Below are 23,134 nucleotides of genomic sequence, written 5' to 3' on the forward strand. Positions count from 1 at the left end.
GAATTTACAATACTTATTTAATATTTTATCTCATTTACATCTTCTTTGAGACCAAGGTCGTAGGAAATAACACACATTTTTAACTATTTAAACTTATTATATGTGCAGCATTATTTAATGCTCCTCATATTGTCACGGGTGGTGAGTCGTGACCAATAAACAAGAAATAAACAGAAATAAATAAACGTTTAATGTGGCGAACTTGTGCCAAAAATAAAGAAGGAAACAGAAGAAAGCAGAGCGCCGCGGGCGTCGAAGTCGGCGTGTCAGCAGAATCGAGCGCTGGGGCGAGACTGACTCCGCTCGCCTTGTGGAATCCCTTATGTACCCTCGTGGGTTTCTGGATCGTTCGGCGTAGAAGGTTCGGCGCGTGGAACATTCTAACCTCGAATCAGCAAGACGGTTCTCGAATTCACCAGAACCTTACATTACAGTGTCAACAAAAATGCGTCTCCGCGGCCAGGAATCGAACCCTGGCTTTCAGCGTGGGAAGCAAGCGCGATAACCGTCAGGCCACGCGCACGCTGCCTGCTTGGCCAGCTTCGCGCGCGGCAATATGATAACACATTCTAACAGAAAAAAACATGTTTTATAGTTTTTGTTTTGATAGGTATGTTGGAGGGGCCTCTAATGATAGCTAATGCGCAAGCAAGCTGGTGTAAAGTCAAACTAAAAAAAAAAATAACAACGAGACACCAGAAAACAAAAAGACGGACAAACGCATGATGTATTCATTAACTTCGTGTGTGTTCGGACGCCTTTATTTATTTATTCACCAAACGAGAGCAGCTGATGCTTTACAACCCGCTTTAGTGTACCAACCAATCCTCTAATACAGCTAAAAGACACGTGACTCTCTGTGGTCGTGCTTTATTTGCTCCCTCCCGACAAAACTCAGTGCGTCTGGCTCTAGAGTTCCTCGGTTGGTTTGGGAATCATCCCGCACGCCTTGTGCAGAACCTGAAACAAATCAATAACAGTACAAACAACGTAAATAACCGGGATTGCACAAAGCGTTGGTATGGCAAGAGAGGTTTGGAGTAAGAACCTGAGAAGTGCAGTGTACTATCTGACTGTAAAAATTCACCCAGTCTTAATTTATTACGAAAAAATAATTTTCGAGAAGTGCCTTTAAGGGTTTTCGTAGAAACTTTAGTTGGGCAGTATAATATAAGCTTTAGTAGGACTATATACAGGTCTTCGCAAATTTGTGGAAAAAAGGCGTTAAAGCTACTCAAATATGTTCTGTACAGGTGAGTTTCACGTCAAGAAGTACATACTATAGAGGCTAATAGCCGTAATAAGTTACATAAAAAAGCAAAATCTTTCCATAAACTATCCAATAAGTAAAAATAAACACGTGCTTTCAATTACAAAGCTGCTGACCGTCATGGAAAACCACTAAATAGCTTAACTTTAGAAAGATTTGGTTGGCGTGGAAAGTCCTGGTTGAGTAAGCAAGACGGGAGGTTAATCTCCCTAAAATCTCACTCTTTCCTTCGCGAACATAATATTGCAAGCAGCTTGAGCATTGGCATAATTGCTTGGGGCTGTGAGGTGAGCGCGCACTCACGTATGGCATTGCAAAACTCTTTCTAATATATTTTACAAGCATCGTGGCAACGCATTCTTGAGCAACGAAGTATTCATTAAACAAATTTGAATGACAAGTTATTATAGTTATTTCCTTCAGAATTTAGTACGCTAGAGATGCGACCGTGAAAAGCATGACACAGATCGCTCAGTGGCATAGTTTGGTTATGCCCAAGTCATAAGCAACGCCTTTAGTTCTCTATTAATGACATCGAAGTATCACTTTCAAAAGAGTACTGTAGCTTCACTTCCGGAGGAACAGGCACGAAGAAATTCCGAGAAGAAAGCCTTTCGATGTAATTTCCGGAAAGAGCCTGCCAACTTTCATTGCAACTTGAGCGCCGGAAACATAAACTCGACCGCATCCTGTGGCTTATACAGACAGGACGAAAAGGAACAAACAAGAACGACGTATAGATTGATCCAAAAGAGCCGTCGGCATTTTTGAGGACAGGTTAATTTGTCTTTCACAGGATCGAAACATATCATTGACATTACAAGAAAAGAAGTAAAAAAGGCACCTACAAACAGCAATACACCAAAAAGAAAACAGCAAAAATCTGAGCCTTGGGAACGGAAAAGAAATTAACACAAGCTATGAGGGACGAACGTTCAAATACAGTTAACTGTGTATGTGAACATATATTTTGCTTTTGTAGTTCAGAGGTTTAATCCTGTTTCACCGAACTCCTATACTACTTTTAACGTGAAATACAGTTTTCGTTGAAATGATCATAGATGAATTGTGACCATTTTTGTTGAATTTAATCTGCAATAGTGTGGTTCGAACACTAGTTGCGAAGAACCAACTATTAATTTTAGAATAAAGCGTAACTGCCTGATTACCTCCAAGCAGGGTGAAAGAAATTACAACAACAAAGTAAAATTATTTTTATTTTGATAATAATATTAATTTGTTTTAAATCAGTGCAGCTACAAAACAGTGATTCTTCATCAATAGATGCCTATTTAAGCATGGCAAATTGACTTATCAATTCATTCGATCACTGAAAACAGTGCGCAATAAATACTTACTGTAAATATAAAGTAAAATTTAATGAACGACATTTTATTGTGAAAAATTCACTGTAGTAGTTAAAAGAAACAGTTTTTATTGAAAAATTTGTATTCCGCCGTTATTTCGCGTTCTAATTTGTTTACAATAAACACTATTTTTCAAATATTGAGTTCGTTCGCATTGCTATTCTTTTATTAGGACGTTACGTAACTCTCAGAACAAAAAATAGAAAGAATGCTAAAGTTTCCATTTTCTCTGATCACTGCTTTTTGCTTCGTATTTAGCCTGATAAAATTAAAACACGCCTAGCTCTGTTTGGAAATTTGTGTCTGTCCTTTGTCCCCCTTGTTCTCTTTTTCAAGGGATTTCTTTCGCGAAAATTCTTCCTTGCTTAATAAATGTTTTTTTTTTAAATTAAATACAAAACAGTTTCACATAGAAAGCAACAAATCATAAACAAACGGCTAATAAAAAATATTGAGATTGTTCTTGAGAGAAGGATTTGATTTAGCCGTCATAATAAAACCACTTAAATTTACATCTTTAATAAAATCGACTTAAGACACGATTATAATCCTGTAAATTTTATTCTTCAGCCTGCCTTTAAGTACGACGACGAAAACGATCATAATCGCCGGAGAAGTGGTACAATGGACACACACAAACATCCAAACACATCTAGGTGATCGGTGCGTAACTGAAAAAAAAGTCGCCTGGTCTTGGTATCGAACCAGGGATCTCTCCATTCCCAGTGGAGCGCTCCAGCGATTGAGCTAACCAGTAGTAAACGTCAGTAGAGCAGACGAATTTTAACAGCTGCCACGAGTCTAAGACCAAAAAAGGCAAACGGACTGCATTTTAAGGTTATGACGATAATGCACTTAAAGCAAAGGTGCAAGCGAGCTGGACAAGTGTGACGATGAGAATCCCTGGAGAAAGGGAACAAGGGGGACCACTGAAAAACAGAGATCTCTGAACACAGCTGGCTTACGGGAGCGCGAATGAAAAAATCCGACTGGTCCTGGTATCGAACTAGGGACGTCTGCATTTTCAGTGGAGCGCTCTACGATCTGAGCTAACGAGGAGTCGGCAGTAGAGCAAACTGGTTATAATAGCTGCCACCAGTATATCACCTACTAGAGTTAACGGCCTGCATTTTAAAGTTATGATGATAATGCAATTAATGCAAAGGGAGAAGCGAGCTGGACAGGAATAACGATCATAATTCCTGGAGAAAGGGAACAAAGGGGATAAAGTACAGAACACAAATCTCCAAAGACAGCTAGGTGACAGGGGCGCGGATGATAAAAATCCGCTGGTCATAGTATAGCACCAGAGACCTCTCCATTTCCAGTGCACCGCTCTACCGACTGCGCTACCAGTAGTTAAACGCCAAAAAGGAGCTGGTTTTGTCTATAGAAAAATTATCGCTAAGTTTTTTTTTCCTCAAAATAAGCAAAACTTTGTTATGTGCTATACTGTCGTTTATTACTAATAAACAATCGGTGAAATAAAAAAAAAAAAAATTTGCTTAACTTTCTTATTTTAAATGGCCAAGATAGGAGCCACAGGGACGCAGAATATTATTTAAGCGTAGATGCAAAGTGTAGGGAAAACATAGGCTATGATGTTTTGTGATTTCCTGAGGTAAGCCAATTCTTCAACAATTTTAGTGAAAGCTTTCACCACCTTCGGGCACCACTGTAGTAAACTCTTGCGCGAGACTTAAGACCCCATTTTTGCGGACTGTCTAAAGTTGGATCGAAGCATCCGTGTACACGCTGTACATAATGCGGGGTGGCAATTATTCATAGTGGAAGTGAATGGTAATGTGTTGGTGACTTTACTATTTCATTTAAGTAATTTTCTTGTCTATCTTTTTTGTGTAATGTATTCCTTGTTTTATTACTGTATGTAAATTGTATCCAATTTATCAGATTCCAAAAACATGCAGTGGTCTAGGGAATGAGGAAGAATATTAGACCAAGGAATGATGAAGATGAAATAGTAAAGGATAGTTCATAGCCCGCTTTGTGTGCGTCCGGTCTCTGTGTGATCGTTTAGAGGTCAAGCTGTTTCCCCACCATCACCTTTGGCGAGGTCGGAGGGTTAAGCAACATTCGATGCGACCTCTAATACTTCTCCAGTTGCAAAATCAGCGAGATCAGCTTTACATATTTGTGGATCGCTGCTCTCGCCTGTATCTACACTGAAATATAACTTCAAATATTTGGAAAACTTCTGAGCAGCGTAGTGCCACAAAGCATCGTAGTTAAAAAAAGTTCGTTTGATAGAAATCAAGAACGCCAGAAGGCATCTAGAAAAGCGCTGCATAAAAAAATTAGTTATTCGAGGCACTTAATTTGGTTCTAAATAGCATAAAGTGCAATAATTCGCAATTTTGTATATAAAAAGGTATATTCGTAATACAATAATAATTTATATAACGATTCATGCCAGTAGAATACACAAGCTAGAACTTCGGTGAACCCTTACCCTGAAGGCAGCGCTGCTTGTACACTGGAACATCTCCTCAGCCTAAAAAAATACAGTTATATATTGTAAATATAATCTTGAAAATCTAAGACTTCTACAATATGGCGTTCACTAATCTGGACACTACTTATCGCACCCCCTACAGTGAGGTATTGAAATTTGTCTGCAGGCAAGGTGTCGCGGGCAAATGTTAGATTTGTGCAGCCACATATTTCAAACCTCCATTTTTAATGTAGAAGTTTTGAAATGTTCAACAATTAGCTCAGGAGGAGGACACCCACCAATGTTTTGCTTGGGGTCGCGGATGTCAGAGGTGCTAGCGAAATAATTCTGGCGAACTACTAAAAACTGACAAAAGTATATGCCTGCAAATTGGTAGTATTATTGGTACTGCTATGTAGAATAATATATATCATTGCGCGAAATTAGTTGTACTGTAAACGAAAGGAAAACCTACCGGCTGCCAATATTTTTTTTAATTGAAATTAATTTATGCATACCCCACTAGTAGTGTAAAATATTCTTTTAACTTCATCTTTCAATATATAGTTCTTCCGTTCCAGAGGGCAGAGTTTTTTTTTTAATTTATGTTTGACGTGTTGGCTTAGCAACACAACAAAACCTACTGCGGTGTGGGTATACAATTGTCAAATCCCCAGATAATATAACAAATCTCCAGAAAACGACAGTATAATTGCGTGGTCTACATAGAATTCCTACCTTCGGGCATAACCCCATCTTACAGTTGGTGAACCTTTAATCCAAAGCTTATCAGGACTAGTGCATATTAATACACAATTTTGCGATGTAGCAAAGTTAGATAGCACAGGAGTAAAATATCCTACGCCAGGGTACAATTTTTAATACCTCTGAAGTTCTAACAAAAAATATTGTGAATATAATAATATTCTGAGTTCTGCGTGTGAAACATAACGTGATGTTTAAGTATAGTTAGCATTATAGTAAATAACCGTCTGTTTATGGCAAATTCCTTAACTGTTCCAAAAAAAAGTGTAGAAAGATTGTAGAAATGCAAATGCATCCCTACTAACAGTACGCGAGTCGTATCTTCTACGATTATGGTATACACTTAACACCAATGACTATAAGGATTACTTATTGAGAGAAGACACACTACGCCCATTCGAGTCAGTTACAGGTTAAACATTGAGTTGTGCAAGTTGAGTGTCTTGTACCACAGGCGTTATTCTTCCAGTTCAATTCGAATTAAAACAAGTAAAAGCGATGGAATGGTGGGCATACATTTCTTTGTGTTACATACTTCAATGAATATTTAACATGTCACCGATTATACAATCGATGCCAATCAGCTTCACGATTTCAAATAGTCAAAACAAGGCATATTGTGTAGGTAATATAAATCGCTCCTGAGACAATTTGAAACAGAAGATTAGAAATAGCCTTTAAGTTAACATCTTAATTCATTTCATAATCACATCGAGATACGAAGTATTTATTTGATAAAATTGTCTGTATTTTGAAAGCTAAATATATACACCTGTTTCAAAAAGGAAGACATTAATCAGTCTGCATTATTTGTGTTATGTATTCAGTAAGTCTAAATAATATATATATATATATATATATATATATATATACATATATATATATATATATCTGTGTGTGTGTTATGAGGCTGGTCATGCAAATCTGAATCCAAATAACAGCAGCCTGTGTGGAAAATGCAAGAGTATGTTCAATTTTAACATAGACGCGAAAACAGAAATGTTTATATAATTAAAAAATAGTTTCACCTTCTGAAAACATTTTCCACTTAATGAACCATTGCTTCACATCGCCTGAAGTAACCACGGCTGATGGGAATTAAGATTCTTAAATATGACGCTGGTATTAACTCGTCTAGCTGACCATCTTTGGCATGTAACACAAGGCACGCGAAAATATTTGGCAACGCACACACCTTGTAAACTTAAAAATAAAACCGTTGTTCCTCCGTACTAATAAAGACAGAAACTAGAAACCTGCAAGGGGTTCTCACACCTCGATCGTCTTAGAAACACTGAATAGTGAATGCCACCACATAATGGGAAAGGGTTCTAGTGCTTCGTAGCTAAATAATGATCTACATTTATTTAGGTATTGATTTCCCCGATTACCTTTTCGAGGCAGAAGCATCCGACGACTTCCTCTCCAACTTGAATTGCGAACGCGTGTCCATGTCCCAAGCGTTCATGGACAAACTTGGTGATGCCGGCTTTATCGCAGACTCCATTGACTAACTGTAAGTAATGTTATATACAGAACCGTCAATGAAGTGTTTGCTTCTTTTTCTACGGGAGAAAACTATATGGCATTTTGATACGGCAAGTCCAAACAAAACATACAGGTGCTCAAAGTGGGAAAAAACCTACATGAAAATAGCTCTGGTAACCTCAGAGTGACAGTTGGTGTTTTGCAAAGACATCAAGCTTATGCGGGAAGAAGCTATTAGCAATACGCCGGTTGTTACGGTAAGCTACCAGGAGGTTTTTTTGAAATTACACTAAAATAAAACCGTGTCAAAAAAGGTCCACCTTCGAAAGTACACACTCATGTGCTTCATGCGAGAAATCGCAGTTGATTTTACACGCAATAAGACTAATAAGTGTTATTCTTTTTCCCGCAGAAGGTATAATTACAATAATGAAAATTCGACAGCTTGACACCAATAGTTCTTTCAGTCAAGTAAAAAAAAAGGAAGAAAGAAAAGCTACAAAATATAATTGTCGAAATATTACAGAGATAGAAAACTACCCTAGTACATGATCTCGGAATAAATGCGCCTACTACAAACTTAGATTATTATTGAAATGTTCAGAGTTACAGGGACTTACGATTCCAACCTTCTCATTGTAGCACTTTTTCATCTACATGGAGGAAAAAGAGAAACAACATGTTACGCTCTCCGAGATTAGGATATAAAGCAGCGGTAGAATAAAAAAAAACGAGAAAAATGTTTTTTTTAAGCAGCTGGATTAAAGTTCTGTTTAAATTAATTATGCGATTTCTTCTTCAATAAGTTTATCTGTATCCCTAGTTAAAAAAAAATCAGATTAAACTATTATTTGTTCTGCAATCGTACAAAACATTTATTTTCGTACACAAAATTATGCACAGTCTATACCATTCTTAGAGATGCAGATACGTTCAGATTTATTTCGCGGATCATAACAGATAGTATAGCATTAAGTTTGATGAACCTACAAATTAATATTATTGAACAAAAGGTTAAGGCGCAAACGAGCTGGTGGTGGTTAAAGATTCGACTAAAAAACCCCGGACTGGAACGAGAACGGACAGACAAACACAAAGTCTCAAAGACAGCATTTATTCGACATCGAAAGGGCTTACATAGGCATCAAATCCTACACAAAACATTAGAGACGAGAGAGAGAGAGAGAGAGAGAGGGAGACATGGGGAATCCCGCGCCACAAACAGTACACCAAAATTTCTCCCTCTCTCTCCCTCTCTCTTTCGTCTCTAATGTTTTGTGTAGATTTGATGCATTTTTATAAGCCTTTTTCGTTGTCGAATAAATTTCAGCTGTGTATGAGACTTAGTGTTTGGCCGCCCCTTCTTGTCCCGGCCAGTCTCGTTTTTGTTATTCAAAAGTTAAAAATTAATATATTGTTTTTCTATTATGACCCCAAGTAGTTGTCTGCCCAATCAGTGGTACACATACACGAAACCAAAAAAAAAAGGGAAGAAAACATATGCTAAAGAAACGCAATGTACTGAGGATTCATCAGTAGTAAACGTGTCTTAAATTGTTCAAAATTTGCGTTGGAGATTTGCTGTTTGTTAAGCACAAACTGTGCCGAAGCCAAGTTTGAACTAGTTCGCAAGTTACAAGGGTAAATAAAATCTCACTAGACTTACCTTGTTGAAGGATAGCATGAAAAAAAATTATACTTAACAGCAAGGGCGAAGGATCAAGGGCTCTGAGCGCTGTATAGAAAAACTATAATGCAAACTAGTCGCCTTTCAGGTAAGGTTGCATTATTACTCCAGTACAGGTTTAAAATATATTCAATACATTTTTCGTTCGATATGGTGATCATAAAATACTTCTACAAAATTTCGTGGCATACATTTTTGGATAAACAACACACGTCTATGCACTCGAACAAAAATTCAGCGGTGGCAACACAAACGAGTGTGATCAATGAAATACGAAAAACAAAAACAAAAACACGAGTAGATGCATGGACCGCGACCAAACCACACCAAACATAAAGTATGTAGTCAAACCTGAGACTGAAAACCAGTTGTGAATCAACCGATACACAAATGTACCGTATAAACAGCTAACCCTAGTACGCAAGAGGTGCATCTATAGGGTTGTTCAAGTCACCAGGCTCGATCTAAAATGGACCGTAAAAATCGACGCCTGCACGTAGCAATTTAAACTTTTCGTCAAATGTGTATTTCACAGGTTGGTTTTTTCTCGTAAAATTACAAAACGTAGCTCTGTTTCTGTAAAAAATAAGGCCAAGAAACTTGCCAGGGTCTACGGCGGGCAGCAACGCAAACGACAGGGGTCCAGTAGCGGGGTGTGTTTGGCGTTCGTATACAATGGCGCTACCTCCTAATCGTTAAGGCTCGCGACCACCGTGCTTTGTTAAAATGAATATAATCTTTTTGAAATGTACCTTCGTTTGAAAAATGAATGCGAACAATAAAAGCAAAACTTAAAGTAAAAAAACACGTCTGCATAACGGCGGCGCTTTTGCTGCCAACGGATTTCGTCTGCGTGTCGTCTGCTACCTTTCGCTGATCGGCTGCGCCTTCAGACGCTGCTCCCGACGCCATCTATCAATACGAACGGCAAACACAGCACGCTACTGGACTTGGTCGTCTGGGTCACCGCCCGCCGTAGACTCTGGAAAGTTTCTTGGCCCTATTTTATACTAAAAGAGAACTACGCTTTGTAATTTTACAAGGAAAAACCGACTTTTGAAATACACCTTTGACGAAAAGTTTAGATGGCTACGTGCAGGCGTCTATTTTTACGGTCCATTCTAGATCGAGCCTGGTGACTTAAACCACACTATATAAGTGTGAATAAATAATTTCAGCCTCGAAACAAAAAACAAGGGTCGACCTGTTATTCAGGGGAAAAAACATACAATTTAATACGATATGATGATTTGAATAGATATATAACGTAGTCACAGACAAAGTAAGAAGGGTAGGGCGCGTCTTTGGAACGCCTAGACCCCAGTACGCGCTCCATGTCTTCAGCCTGTCTTTGGCTACGCGCGTGCTCGCTCGAAATGCACGGGAAGCAAAAGCGTGGTCAAAGGTATGAAGCTCGCGCTGACGGAGCGTCAAATGAAGCTCCTTTCTACCCTTATCAGCTTGTCAGGAACTATTCTACACTACATCATATTGATAGAAAATTTCCCATGCTCGTTTTTCAATGACCAAATTACTATTTTCTTCGCGCATTGTTCGTATTCTAAATGACGGAACAGTAGATTGTTACCCATTTTTAGCTACTTGTTAAGCGAGGAAATTTTGTCTTAAAGTGCAGGTGGAATACCAGAAATTTTCGCATTTCTCGTTCACAAAAAAAAAAAAAAACTTAATCTGTTTTCAACAGCTACAAACGTTAGACTCAAATACTGTCGTTGCATCTCGGCTGTTGGCTACGAGAGGAAGGGCAGTGTTCAAGGCAAATGCAGCCAGGCTTCGAAACGAAGCTCTTGAGTTTGAGGGGATATAACATATATACCATTTTCTTTTCTGTGTTTCTATCAGATGACCCTCGGTGAGGCCAGGCTGTTCTTTTCAGTATTTACTGATATATAAGAATGCCTCGCCTGAAAGTATTTAGAAAGAATTTTTTTTTTACGTAAAAAAAATCATTTTCTTTTCATTTTTGTTGGCGTTTGAAAAAAAATTATTGAGGTATTTTATTGAGAAATGAAAACAAATCTTTTAAGCACCATTTAAGAGGCTTTATTTAAACCCTTAATGTGGCACTAATTTTTATATTTTTAATTTACAAGGACTTTAGCAACTATGTTCCTCCTTAAGAGCTTATATATCTGTATTATAAGCAGTAAATATTGGATATTAATTTTTATCTTAAATTTATGCTACACCAGCACTTTTCTCTTGACTCGCATAATCATTCCACTCTGATCAGGACTGCTGATTGAGGGTACGTAGCGGCGATAATATGTGGTATCGTATGCCATTCTAAAAATTATCTGTTTCAAGTGTGTTTCATGATTAAGTTCGGAATGAAGGCTACGCTGCTTTAAATTGTTGAAGGTTCCATAAGAACCACAAGGGCGGCAAAAAGTGGCGAATCGTTTATGCAGTCAAATATTACAGTAGGTGAAGTTTTTACCTGGATAATGTCCTTGTTGCCTGCATCGTAACATTCGTCGATAGCCTGCACATCCTTTTTGGGAACATAAAGTAATGCCAGTATTAAGATTGCGCTAATACATACACACTGATTGATATACATTAAGCCATCAATAAGAATGTTCACATGCGCGCTCCTACAATGAGAGACCATTATGGCTAGAATGTAATTAAATGCAAAGCTGCAAATGAGCTGGACAAGAATAACGAAATAATCCCTGGAGAAGGGATTATTGGGATCTTGTTCCCCTTATCCAGGGATTATTTTCGCCATTCTGGCTTGTCTAGCATTAGTTGAAGAGTAATCTATTACATATACTTTTACATCGCAGCGTTGATGGACGCATTTCGTATTCTTTTGCCAATGCAAAGTCTCAGTTTCAGGTAACACTAAAACAACCTACAGTTCCTACACCATAACCGCCTCTCATAAAAGCGTAAATATGCAGGATGTGCCGTAGACACAAACACAGTATATAGTTATCCCGGTTTTGAGACTGGATACCAATATTTATTACGTTTAACTCACTGCTCAAAGCGCAGAGTTTCTGGGAAATAATGCGAGCAACTGGCCCTGATACTTGCAGCTTGCCCGTAAGGAGATCACTAAGCTCTCAAACAGTTTAGAAAGAACCATGGCGCAAGTCGGCGCCCAAACCCAGGGGATTAAAAAATAAATAAATCCAGCACAATATCGCCTGTTCGACAACTGTAGGGAAGTATTTCCAGACATCCCTTTGTATCTCGATATATTGGTCGCTATGTGCTATGAATTCTGGATGACGATGAAAGCAACAATCGCCGCAGTCTTGGCAGTTTTGTACTCTGGTCAGTTATCGCCGCACGGTTACGGGCCGAACTAGAAATACGTCGTATAGGTACAGCAGGTTTTTTGTGACCACTGCAAAAGTTCATAGCACATTGCTGACAGAACATGACGTTGTGAATCTAGGTCGAAAAACATTTTCCGGTATTATCCGTCTCCCACCAGGATGAACAGCAGCCAATGCGACGAGCTATAACCCTAAAAAACGCTGTGAATGGGGCGCGTGACTTCACGTTTTACACGTTGCTGCACCTCACCGGAGGGTCTGTGAAATTCTCAGGCTTAGATCTGGTTAAATGGTACATAGCGTCCGCTGCGGCTCAATTCGAAAATGAGACGTAGTATTGGCGACTCTAACTTAGTGATTTGTATTTCCCGTTCCTTTGTTTTACAGTTTTTCCGATAGGATAGTCTAGCTATCGCTGCACAATTCACTAGGCGTTAGCTGTTCACTTCTATCCTTTACGTCTTTTCTACTAGATGATGCACCTGCTTTGGGTTCAAAAGAGACGGTGCTTTGTTGTAAAATGCGAGCTCTCCACGCCCAAGTGTGCACTCTTCGCCCATACGAATATTGTACGTCCACTGAAAACATTCATCACTTTCAAGGTCACGAAAGAATCCCCTAGACAACACCTACGCTACCTACTGCTCCGGTAAATTTACTCGATTTTGTTACAGAGTTCCGCAGGTTATTCTACCGACCATTTGAAGACTGCAAGTTGTAGTGCCATAGCTTACCGAGTGACAGCCAAATAGATTTCTCAGTTGTTTTTGTTGACTTCATCCATAATTTTTGGTACATCAAGATTCAGACAATGTAGCACTGAACAGTAGGGTGCTTTCTTGTTATCACCTCATTCGTTTCGCTAAACGTTCCACCTCAAAATACTCGTGGCGAATGGACGACCCATTACAGAAAAAAAAGAGTTTTGACTTCTCAGCTTGTTTTTACTGCGGCACTCTACAAATGGCCTAGTTGCTCAATACTTATGCACAACAGTCTTTCTTTCTTCTGAATTACTATTTATAATATGTGATTTCTAACAAAACATGAGGGTTGCAGATAATGGCTCTATTAATGATAAAAGAAACCTGCTGGAAATCCCATGAATAGGAGCTGACGTATTGCTGAAAAAATACATTTTGTTTCTTGAGGACTGAGCACATTACCTCTTGGAAATATAAGTAGAACGTACTAGAATGTATTACCTCTTGGAAATATGAGTAGAATGTGTGAGTAGAATGTGCTAGCGAAACGCAGACTGCAATTACAATGCTTTGAAGACGCTCCTCTTCAAAATAATAGTGAACAGACTATTTCGCGACACGTAGTGTTTCACGAAACAAAAAATACCGAGAAAAATGCTGCTTTAGTGAAGGTATTACAGAAAGAAAAAAAGAATGCTCAGATAGTTGGAAAAGAGTTTTCGTGATACCTTCGGGCTCATGGCGGCACGCCTGACAAGGGCCAGTACGAGTCGGTTCATTTGCTCCTTGCCCATACCGCTGTCATATGCTTCAAAAGCCAGTGGCACCTTAAAATCTGCAAGAATAGAGAACTTTACTTAATTTTCATAGCATACTTTAAGCGCTTCAAATTTGTACATTTTGTACTGATTTTCAAAAATTTATTTTGCCCCTTATCGGTAGATTCGAAGCAATATGATCAAGATTAATCCAGAAGGCGCGTATTTTTTCCACTTTATTTTTAAGCGCGTTGAATACGGTATTAAAAATGATCGTGTATTACGTAGACGATTGGGCAAGTTGGTTAATTATTAAAAGTACAAACAGCGCAAGGACACGGAGAGAAGAAAACAAGAAACATCCAGCGCATAGTTAGAACTAAATTTTATTGATGCTTAGGTGCAGTGTTGTACACGTTCCTCAAAAAGAGCAGTGCTAGCTCGTTCCTTGTTCCTTCTGATTTTTGGAACGCGTTCCCGTTGTAAGTTCCATCTGTGATGAAAGAACTCGTTAGAGTTCTTTCATCACAGATGGAACTTACAACCCGTTAGAGTTTAAAAGAGGAAACGTATAGGTAAACATACGTGAACTTCGTAGTTTGCTAATTTCCATATTTAGGTATATGAGACAAAGTTTTTTTTATCTATCCCATCAAATGGCAACATACGAATTTGAATGCCGTGATGGAAGGACACCTTTAGGTTCGGTGATGCCCTTCTAAGAGTGCGCGTCCTCACCACTTCTACCGGGCACGAGTTTTTCCCGTGCCTTGCACCGATGACTAAAGAATATGCTTATCTGCTTAGTACAAACGGATGCGCCTACTTTCTGCATGTCTAATTCCCATTTTTTTACGGTGGAAGGGAATTGGAGAAGAGGGCAGGGCATCTGGAGGGTCAGTCTTCAAAACTACCAGCCAGTCTTCGGGAACGTTGAATTTGTTGTTCAGCTTGAAGGTGGGGGAGAGGGGAAAGGGAATAAAGCTTACTTTTTTGTTTTTTTAAGTGACCAATGTTCGAGACACAAGGGTGCGTTGGATGCCTGGTAACATGTTCCTTCGTTATAACTGTAGGTCTATTTGTGGAAGCTCAGTAATTGCTCTACCGGCCTTAGATTTCCGGGTGTATGAGGATTCATGGAACTAAAGCAAGTAGCTTAGTTTGGAGACTTCCCTCTTTCTGTGTCTTTGCCTACGAATAAAGGTTTAACTTTTTGTACCGCAGTCTTGGGCACTGAAAACCGGATTATTAACCACCAGCTCGCCCACACCCGACTCATACCCAAGCGTGGACCCCACAAATTAAACCCCAGAATAAGTAACAGAGAGGTTATCTATGCCCTACTCCTCGTAAAAAATTTTTCATACTTTTCAAAACTCCTCCCTTAGAAATATGATAAAAAGTACTCCAGTGGACGAAAAAAGAAAAAAACGCCGCTGTTCTTTTCGTCCCCTTAAAAATGTAACGAGTTCCCCATTTAGTTCCACTAAGGCAAAATTGAACACGGACGTTCCTCCGTTCCTCCTGAAAGGAACGCGTTCTAGGAACGTTGTTCTTCCTTACAACGCTGCTGAGATGAAGCACGAATATTACGTGTCAAAACTACAAACAAGTCACTTAAAGAAAAAAAAAAATTTAAAGACAGGGGTCACGGCAAATGTAACTTGAGCGTGGTGGCCTTATCTGATATAAAAAAAAAAACAGCCCTCTCTATCTGAAACTGATAGTGAAGGGCGCTGACTCATTCCGACCCTGTTTGGCCTATCTCGTGTTCTTCCATAATCTCGCGGGTCAGCTTATTCTTAGGTTTACTAATGACAGTTCACTTTTCACAGGCAGGGGTGCAACACAGTCTCGGCAATACATTTCAAGGTGTCGCGACAGAACTCTAGAAACATTATAATTATTAATAAGTAGTTCTGACAATGTACGTCAAGGCAGCATTCTCCACTGTGTCAGTGCGTGCGACATGGTTCGCTTTCTCTTTTGGACGGTCCTCGCGGTTGCGCCGTCGAGTATGTGGTTTGGGCTCTCGAACCAGGGCGTCTTTCCGTGGCAATATGCTTGGTGGTGGAAGGAGACCGATGCTTCGCAGGGCTGGATGGCACAGCTGGAGTAGGCGTACACCGGCGTCGGATGAGGTGCGCCGCCAATGGTGCACGCCGTTACCGGTCTCGATAATGGCTTGGTGAGTGGAAAGGGTTGCGTACCGGTAGAGCTTTTCCGTACTTGTGTGTCTTTCGGAAGGCGTTTGATGGCGCGAAGGCATTCGCGATGCAGAACCTCCAGTTGCATGCATTTTATCTTGGTGAGTTCGAAACATGTGGAGCCATGAGCAGGCTTTGGTGGTGAGGGTTGCCTGAGTAAACATACGAATGTTGCGTGTACCGGCACCACCAAAGTGATTGCCTATCCTCTAGATGAGATGGAGCTGTTGCTTCCTTGCGGACTTGAGATGTTTAAGCAATTCATCCGCGCCGCCTTCCACGTGTAGTGAAAGTCCGATGATGAGGATCCAGCGCTCAGGGGAGCAGTGAATGGGCTGATTGTCCATAGTGAGGTGTACTTGGTTTCGGTTATGTTCAAGATCATCAGTGACAAGGAGCTGTGTTTTCTCTGGGGTGAACTGCATACCGGTGGCCGGTAGGCATCGATCCAGGACGTACAGGGCCAGTTGTGCAGTGGCGGCGGTAGTTTTGGTGTCGAGCGTGGTGTGGCGGGGATCTACCCAGAGGGTGGTATCATCCGCGCACATTGTGAGCTGTAGATGTTTAATGGTGCGCAGCTCTTTCGCAATCATGCGCATGACAAGGTTAAACAACGTCGGCGAGAGGATGGCGTCTTGGGGAACTCCGCAGGCATTGGGGAACGTGCGAAGCTGTTTGGCACCGGAGCTAATTTCGAAAGAACGGTTCTCGAGGAAGCCCTTGACGGCTTTGACGATGCGGGTGCCCGCCCCGCGTTCCTCGAGTGTTTCGATTACTGCCGAATGTTTCACTGTGTCAAAAAAAAAAAAAATGACCGCATCTGCACGTGGTGAATGATGTTGATTGGGGCGAAGCTCTGGTGGTGCTCATGATACTGATTTTATTGTTCATAGGTAGTGCTGATGGTGCTGATTCTTTTGTTTGTTGCTCATAGGTAGTGCTGAGTTCCGGGTTGCGTTTCGACTTCATTATTACTGCTTTATGGTTGGTGAAATGCAGATGCAGTGGTTCTTCTAGTAGATCAGCTTGGATCCGCTAGAAGCCGCCGTGGGAACGCATCTCCACCGCTTAAGTCAACGGCCCATGTCAGAAAGAGAATGTGTGGTATGGAACGTGGTTATATACGCATTTGAGCATTAGACCGCAGCGCCCTCTCGTCTATAAACGTTGAGCCAATGTATGCAACGTTTAACCTCGATTATATACGCATTTGACCGCAGCGCCCTCTCCTGTATAGACGTTGACCGGCTGCATGCAACGTTTCATCCATGACAGAAACCCCAGCTCTTGAGTCACTACCACATCTCAGAGCCCCCTACTCGTCCCGCAGTCGTGGCCGAGTAGTTAACGCGATGGACAAGAAATCCATTGGGGTCTCCCCACACAGGTTCGAATCCTGTTGACTGCGCAAACATTTTTTTTTTTTTTTATGTGAGCATGGACGTCGGCCGGCCTGCCGGCCGGACGGACGGACAAGGCTAGACCCTAAGGAGCTTCGCCTTTAAAAGCTTTCTGGCGGTCGACCGCAACCAGGAGCCCTGGTACTTCGTTCGTACCGCGGCGTCTCTTCCCCACTATGCTGCGGGGGAGGTGCAGGCTGTCGTGGATACATAAGCCAGGCCGAAATCCAATCTTCGCGTAGCCGTAGTAGGGGCCGGTTCCTGCTTCTACCAGTATGTAGGTGAGCCTGGTGAGGATCAGCCGTTCTAGGAGTTCGCATAGGGTGGGGGTTACTGAGATGGGGCGGATGTTCTGGACACGGTCCGGCTTCTTCCCTCTTTGGTGAAGAGGTGAACCACCGAAAACTTCCTGTCGTCAGGTGAATTTTCTGTAGCCCACACTGTGTTAAGTTTGGTCAGGTGCTGTCGCTTCTCGGGCTCATCGAGGTTGTGGAGCATACGCCACGTGATGCAGCCCTTGTCCGTGGGCGTATTTGTAAACAGTAGGCGATTTGCAGCATGGCAACGCAGCTCACGCCGGATTGGGTGTGCTGTCACACATGTCAACGGGCAATTTCTGCACCGGCCGGCAGTGGGCGCGTCGCGCACGTATCACTGGAGCGCGTTTAACTTCCCCCCCCCCCCTCCCTCCCCCTTTCACGCCGCTTCGCGACGACAGTCCGTGGCGGCTCATACACACAGGTGGAGGGGGGATTAAAATGCCACCGTGATACACGCGGAAGGTCGCCGCGAAGTGACGCAAACGGGGGGGGGGGGGGGGGGGGATGAAAACGCGCCCAGTGATACACACGCAACGCGCCCACTGCCGGCCAGCGCAGCGATCGCTCGTTGGTACGTGTGAAAACACAGCTTCCTCTTCAGCCACTCCGGCGCGAGCGGCGTTGCTACGCCGCGTATCGCCTTTTGTTTACAAATACGCTTCTCGTTGATAGAGTCCAGCGCCAGGACCAGCTCTTGTGTTGTAAATAGCGCGTCCTGTCCGTTATCGCCGGGCATTCGGGGTTCTTCGATAATGGACAGGACGAGTCGGGAGACGTCGGGTGCCGGGACGTCATTATTGCTGCTAAATTTAGCGGGGAAAACTAAATTGATGTATAGTTCACATCACGTCAGGTCACGTGACATCAATTTTGCTGCCAAATTTATTGGGAGAATGAAATTGGTGTTTGGGTTATATGGCGTCACGTCACGTGACGTCCATTTTTCCGCTAATTTTAACAGAAAAACTAAATTGGTGTATAAGTCACGTGACATTAATTCTGCCGCCATACTTAGTGGTGAAACTGTATTTATGTATTAGTGACTTGACGTTAGGTGACGTGACATCAATATTACCGTCAAGTTTAGCGGAGAAAGCTGAATTGGTGTATAGGCCACGTGATGTGAGGTCACGTGACATCAATCATTACGCTAAATTTAGCGTGAAAACTGAATTTCTGTAAGGTCACGTGACATCAATTTCCCCGCTAAATTTAGCGGGAAATGCACGGAAAGAGGAACGGACGGAGACGGACAGAAAAAAAAAATTGGGATTCGGGATAGAGTTAAAACGCATTTCAAGCTTTAAAAATGGTTTCATAAAATTTGGTAATCATACATACACATAACAATATCGGGGTCAAGATATTAATGCTCTAACACAGGATCACGAGAACCAAGTATAGTCGCTAATAGGCTAACGTTCCAGGTCCAAAAGTGTGAAAAATAGGAGACCAAGCACAAAACACTCCCCTTATTCTTTTTTTATGCAATCGTCTTTGTCTCAAAATGTCTGAGACAAGCACAAGTTGCTTGTCTCATCAAACCAGCTTTTTATAGTCGCAGCCAAGGAAATCGCCGTTCAATGTACCTTTTGTGATTGCAAGCAAAACATTATCTGAAGCGTCGAACAATATGTTGGTTCACATTAGATTAAAGTTTTTAATGCGACTGCATTATTAAGCCACTCATCACAGATTTATATCTATGTATGTTGCATCTAATGTAATCAATTTTAGGCTACATTTAGCGGAAAATCAAAATCACAGGACCTATGCACCAATTCAGGTGTCCCGCTAAATTTAGCGGAATCGGGTTTACCGCTAAGTTTATCGGAAAATTGATTTCACATGACCTATGCACCGATTCAGGTTCCTCGTTAAATTTATCAGAATCAGGCTCCCCGCTAAATTCAGCGGAAAATTAACTTCACATAACCTATGAACCAATTCAAGCTCTTAGCTAAATTTAGCGGGAAAGCGAACACCTGCCCGTGTGTTGTGGGATTCCCCTTTTGTGAGGGTACCACTTAGAAACACAGAAGGTTCCTTGGGTCCGGATAAAGACGTGTTTATTGACTCGAATGTCACACGCTTGCCCGAAGGCCAACAATAGTGGAGATGACGGCGCTGTCTCTTTTGACAGGATCACCAGTCGGAGTCCGCGCTGCCGCTATTGACAGTATAACGGAGGGGGAGGATCAGATAAAGATATGAAGGCTCCGTCGAGCAGAGCCTCCCCCAGCGAGAGTCCCGCCCGTTGGATTAGGGCCGTCTTATATAGCCCGCGGGAATGGACGCGCCCAGGGTGGGTCGGATCTAGGTGGCTCCCCGGAGGGCGGACGCGTCCAAGTCATGATCCCGAGGGCTGTGCTTTAGGCAAATCACCCGAGAAGGACGAGGGAAAGCCGCCCACCAGGGAATACGGCTTCGCCCTCGCATCCGGGACGCGCCCCCACGTGGCGACGTCCCACGGCCTGCCTGAGCTAGGCCTAGATAGGGATGCGGGGAATACATGGTTCCCACAGAGTGAAACGATAAATGCTATCGCGTTCATAAATAATCACCCCCCTTGTTTCTACAAATTTGCCCCAGAATAGATTTCTGTTATATGGCGGTCGAAAGTTCAGTTTGAGTTTTTTTTTTATATTTCCCGATGTGCCTTTCCCGTACTTAACATCGTGATGACTGCAGGAGAAATATATAACTTCTGCATGAGTGATAAACTTCATGTCAAGAAAAAAAAATGCAGCAGCTGGAATTTTAGAAAGCAAGGTAACAGACTCATTTAGGTACTATAAGTTTACACTCGCTCACAGCTGAAGAAACGGATGGCGTGGCAGGTGTCCCTCATCCTATGATGGTTCGGCTGTTGATAAGAAGGCCGAAGAAGGAATCAGCATGCAATAAGCTTGAATATAATGGACTATGCTTTCCTTATACCCTACACAGTGGGCAAAGAATCATAGAATACCGCGGCATTGACAGATTGTAAGCTTTAAGAAACAAGCGCGAAGCGAATTAGTTTACAAGCCTTCGGTAAACTTTGCGGTAGCTCGTTGAGAGATCGACCTTGAAACAATCGAATATGAATTAGTCGATTAACGACGAGTGATGTCACAATCCTTGCCAAGCTTACCTAAGTCGTTACAACAGGCGGAGGTAACAAAGAGAAGGAAAACACTTAGGCGAAGCATCTTCACTAGTAGATGTAGGTGGCACGTGAACTATATACCAAATCTGCTCTACTGGGCAATATTTCGCTACGACTGTGCGCATTTTATCTCTCAGCGTTCGTGTCCATCACCTCGAATAATGTTTGATCAGGCGACCTGACCTCGGATGCGTGTTTGCAGCGCGAGAAAAGATGAGCGTGTCGAGCGGGCAGCTGCGCAAGTCACAAGCTCCCGCTACTAATGCCTCAGGAGGCGTCGTTCCATGCGCGCACGCACCGCACCCGCTCGCAAGATTTGTGCACAACACAACTTGGACAATTCTGCAGATGGTGTTGATCATGCGATAAGATTTCCTTTCACCTCTGAAGGTTGCTCGTGTAATAGAAAATTACCTTCATGTTTGTTCAAGCTCCTGTGACTATGCTAAACTGCGTTCTTTCTCTGAAGGTAGGATATGGCTATCCAAATTGTATCACAGCATTTTGTTGGAAGGCACTTAATTTTTATCAGCAGATTTGAGGTGTGCCTGGAGTGAGTCATATTTGCAAATTTGTGGAAATAAATTATTTTATTTAAGATTGTTTATTGCGCAGCTGCATATACAGATGTCGGAGCCACGTAAGAAAAAGCCAACATTTCTTGACTTGACAATGTCCGGGCCGCAGGTGCTTGGCATATAACAAAGGAAATGCAGAAATAGAAATAAAAATAAAATTTATACACGTATAAACATAAACACGGACTGCAAACGATTTACATGAAAAGCGCAGAATACACAAAAAGTGGATAGAGTAATTTTAGTATGCAAGCTAATTATGTTTAAGTTATCTATAAAATATTATTGAGAATGTGGGTGGGCTATTATCCAAAACTGTAGGAAATAGAAAAGATACTAGTTTGAACGAAGATAGGATAAATTCTATTCTGGGCAGAGGGTTTTCTTTCTGATTAGAAACAATGCACTTGTTATAAAGATAATAAGTTCGGGGGGATGAGAAAAGAAATCACCGAGTTAGCAGAATTAACAAAACCAAACTTTGTTGATATATTTTTTTTATAATCAAATAATGATTATGAGTGAAATCAGAAATAGACAATTCTATGTCGGATAATTTGCCTTGTAAAAGTGAGGTTTCGTGGCCTGCCGGTTGGTCTCTTGAACAGTTTGATTGCCAGATGGTCATTCGGTAGGAATCTTTTGCTATAGAGAGAAAAATTGATTTTGTTAGGTCACATTTACAACAAGTTGTTTTATCAAATTTCAAATATTCTTATGGATGTTGTCAGAAAGTTTCTTTTTTGTAACTAAAATATTTGTATTCAAATCAAAGGTTCAGCTGTCAAAATATTCAAACACGTTTATCTCGCTTAAATATTTTAGCGTCAGTTCTCGCTTGAGGAACTGTATTATTTGTGTGTGGAGCCAGTTTTTTTAAAGTTTTACGTACTGAATTTTTGTGAGGAACCCGGCTGTGAGCTTCCATTGTGAATTCTCATGGTTTTTTGTTATGAAAAGTTGCAGTATCTTCAACCTAATGGACGCCAAAAATAAAACGTTTTTCACAGTAATATTTTGATTAGAAATTATATAATTTCTGTACTTTCTTTACATAGCCGCGGGACAGAAATGTTATACACAATGTTTCATTAAAAAAACAAAAAACTGGCTAATAGTTTTACTTGTTATCAAAGAGTGTTCCTCAGGTTTCAAGGTATTTATTTGATGCACTTTTACACAGCTTCCTGCGCGATAAACCTACAAACGTAAAACTTTATATATAATCCCCTTTCTAAGGTGCGAATAAGTCCTGCAAATTTCATACCAATGAGACTATCTTTTAATTAGTTTGTATTATTGAGTATTGCTCTCCTTTAAGGCGACGCTCTTCACAAATAAGGCTAATAATGGTTGGGTGCGCGTTGTCGAGACACAAAACAAACTTTATTTATGATTCGTAGCCATATTTCCGACAAGCAACGTGACCGAAAACAAATACTGCCTGCGTTATGCCAGCATGAATTTCTCTTGTACGTTAATGGCATCTATTAATTCCACAGGTACCGCTGGGCCTCGACGTGTGCATCCCCTACTACGGCTGTGATTGAAACGTTCAGGTAAAGTGATAGTGTTCTAAGAATCTGTGGCAGAGTTTTCCACGACCTCCGTCTAATTTATTTTACACTCTCAATACACCGGTGTACTCTCTCTCTCTATATATATACATGTAT

At 41.3% G+C, this 23,134-nt stretch overlaps 1 protein-coding gene across 1 annotated transcript; it reads right to left on the bottom strand.

Annotated features, from left to right (window-relative positions):
• Window positions 1–747: 747 nt before the first annotated feature.
• Window positions 748–20,932, bottom strand: LOC115317121. The gene is made up of 7 exons (XM_029976674.4): window positions 20,869–20,932; window positions 13,776–13,882; window positions 11,491–11,544; window positions 7,963–7,995; window positions 7,246–7,368; window positions 5,108–5,149; window positions 748–960 (listed from the first exon to the last, which is right to left on the bottom strand). Exons 1-7 carry the CDS (start codon window positions 20,924–20,926, stop codon window positions 910–912), a joined length of 468 nt encoding a protein of 155 aa, XP_029832534.2. The 5' UTR covers window positions 20,927–20,932; the 3' UTR covers window positions 748–909.
• Between the last annotated feature and the right edge of the window lie 2,202 nt (window positions 20,933–23,134).

The sequence above is a fragment of the Ixodes scapularis genome, unplaced genomic scaffold, assembly GCF_016920785.2.
Source record: "Ixodes scapularis isolate PalLabHiFi unplaced genomic scaffold, ASM1692078v2 PGA_scaffold2__306_contigs__length_199485367, whole genome shotgun sequence".
NCBI lineage: Eukaryota > Metazoa > Arthropoda > Arachnida > Ixodida > Ixodidae > Ixodes > Ixodes scapularis.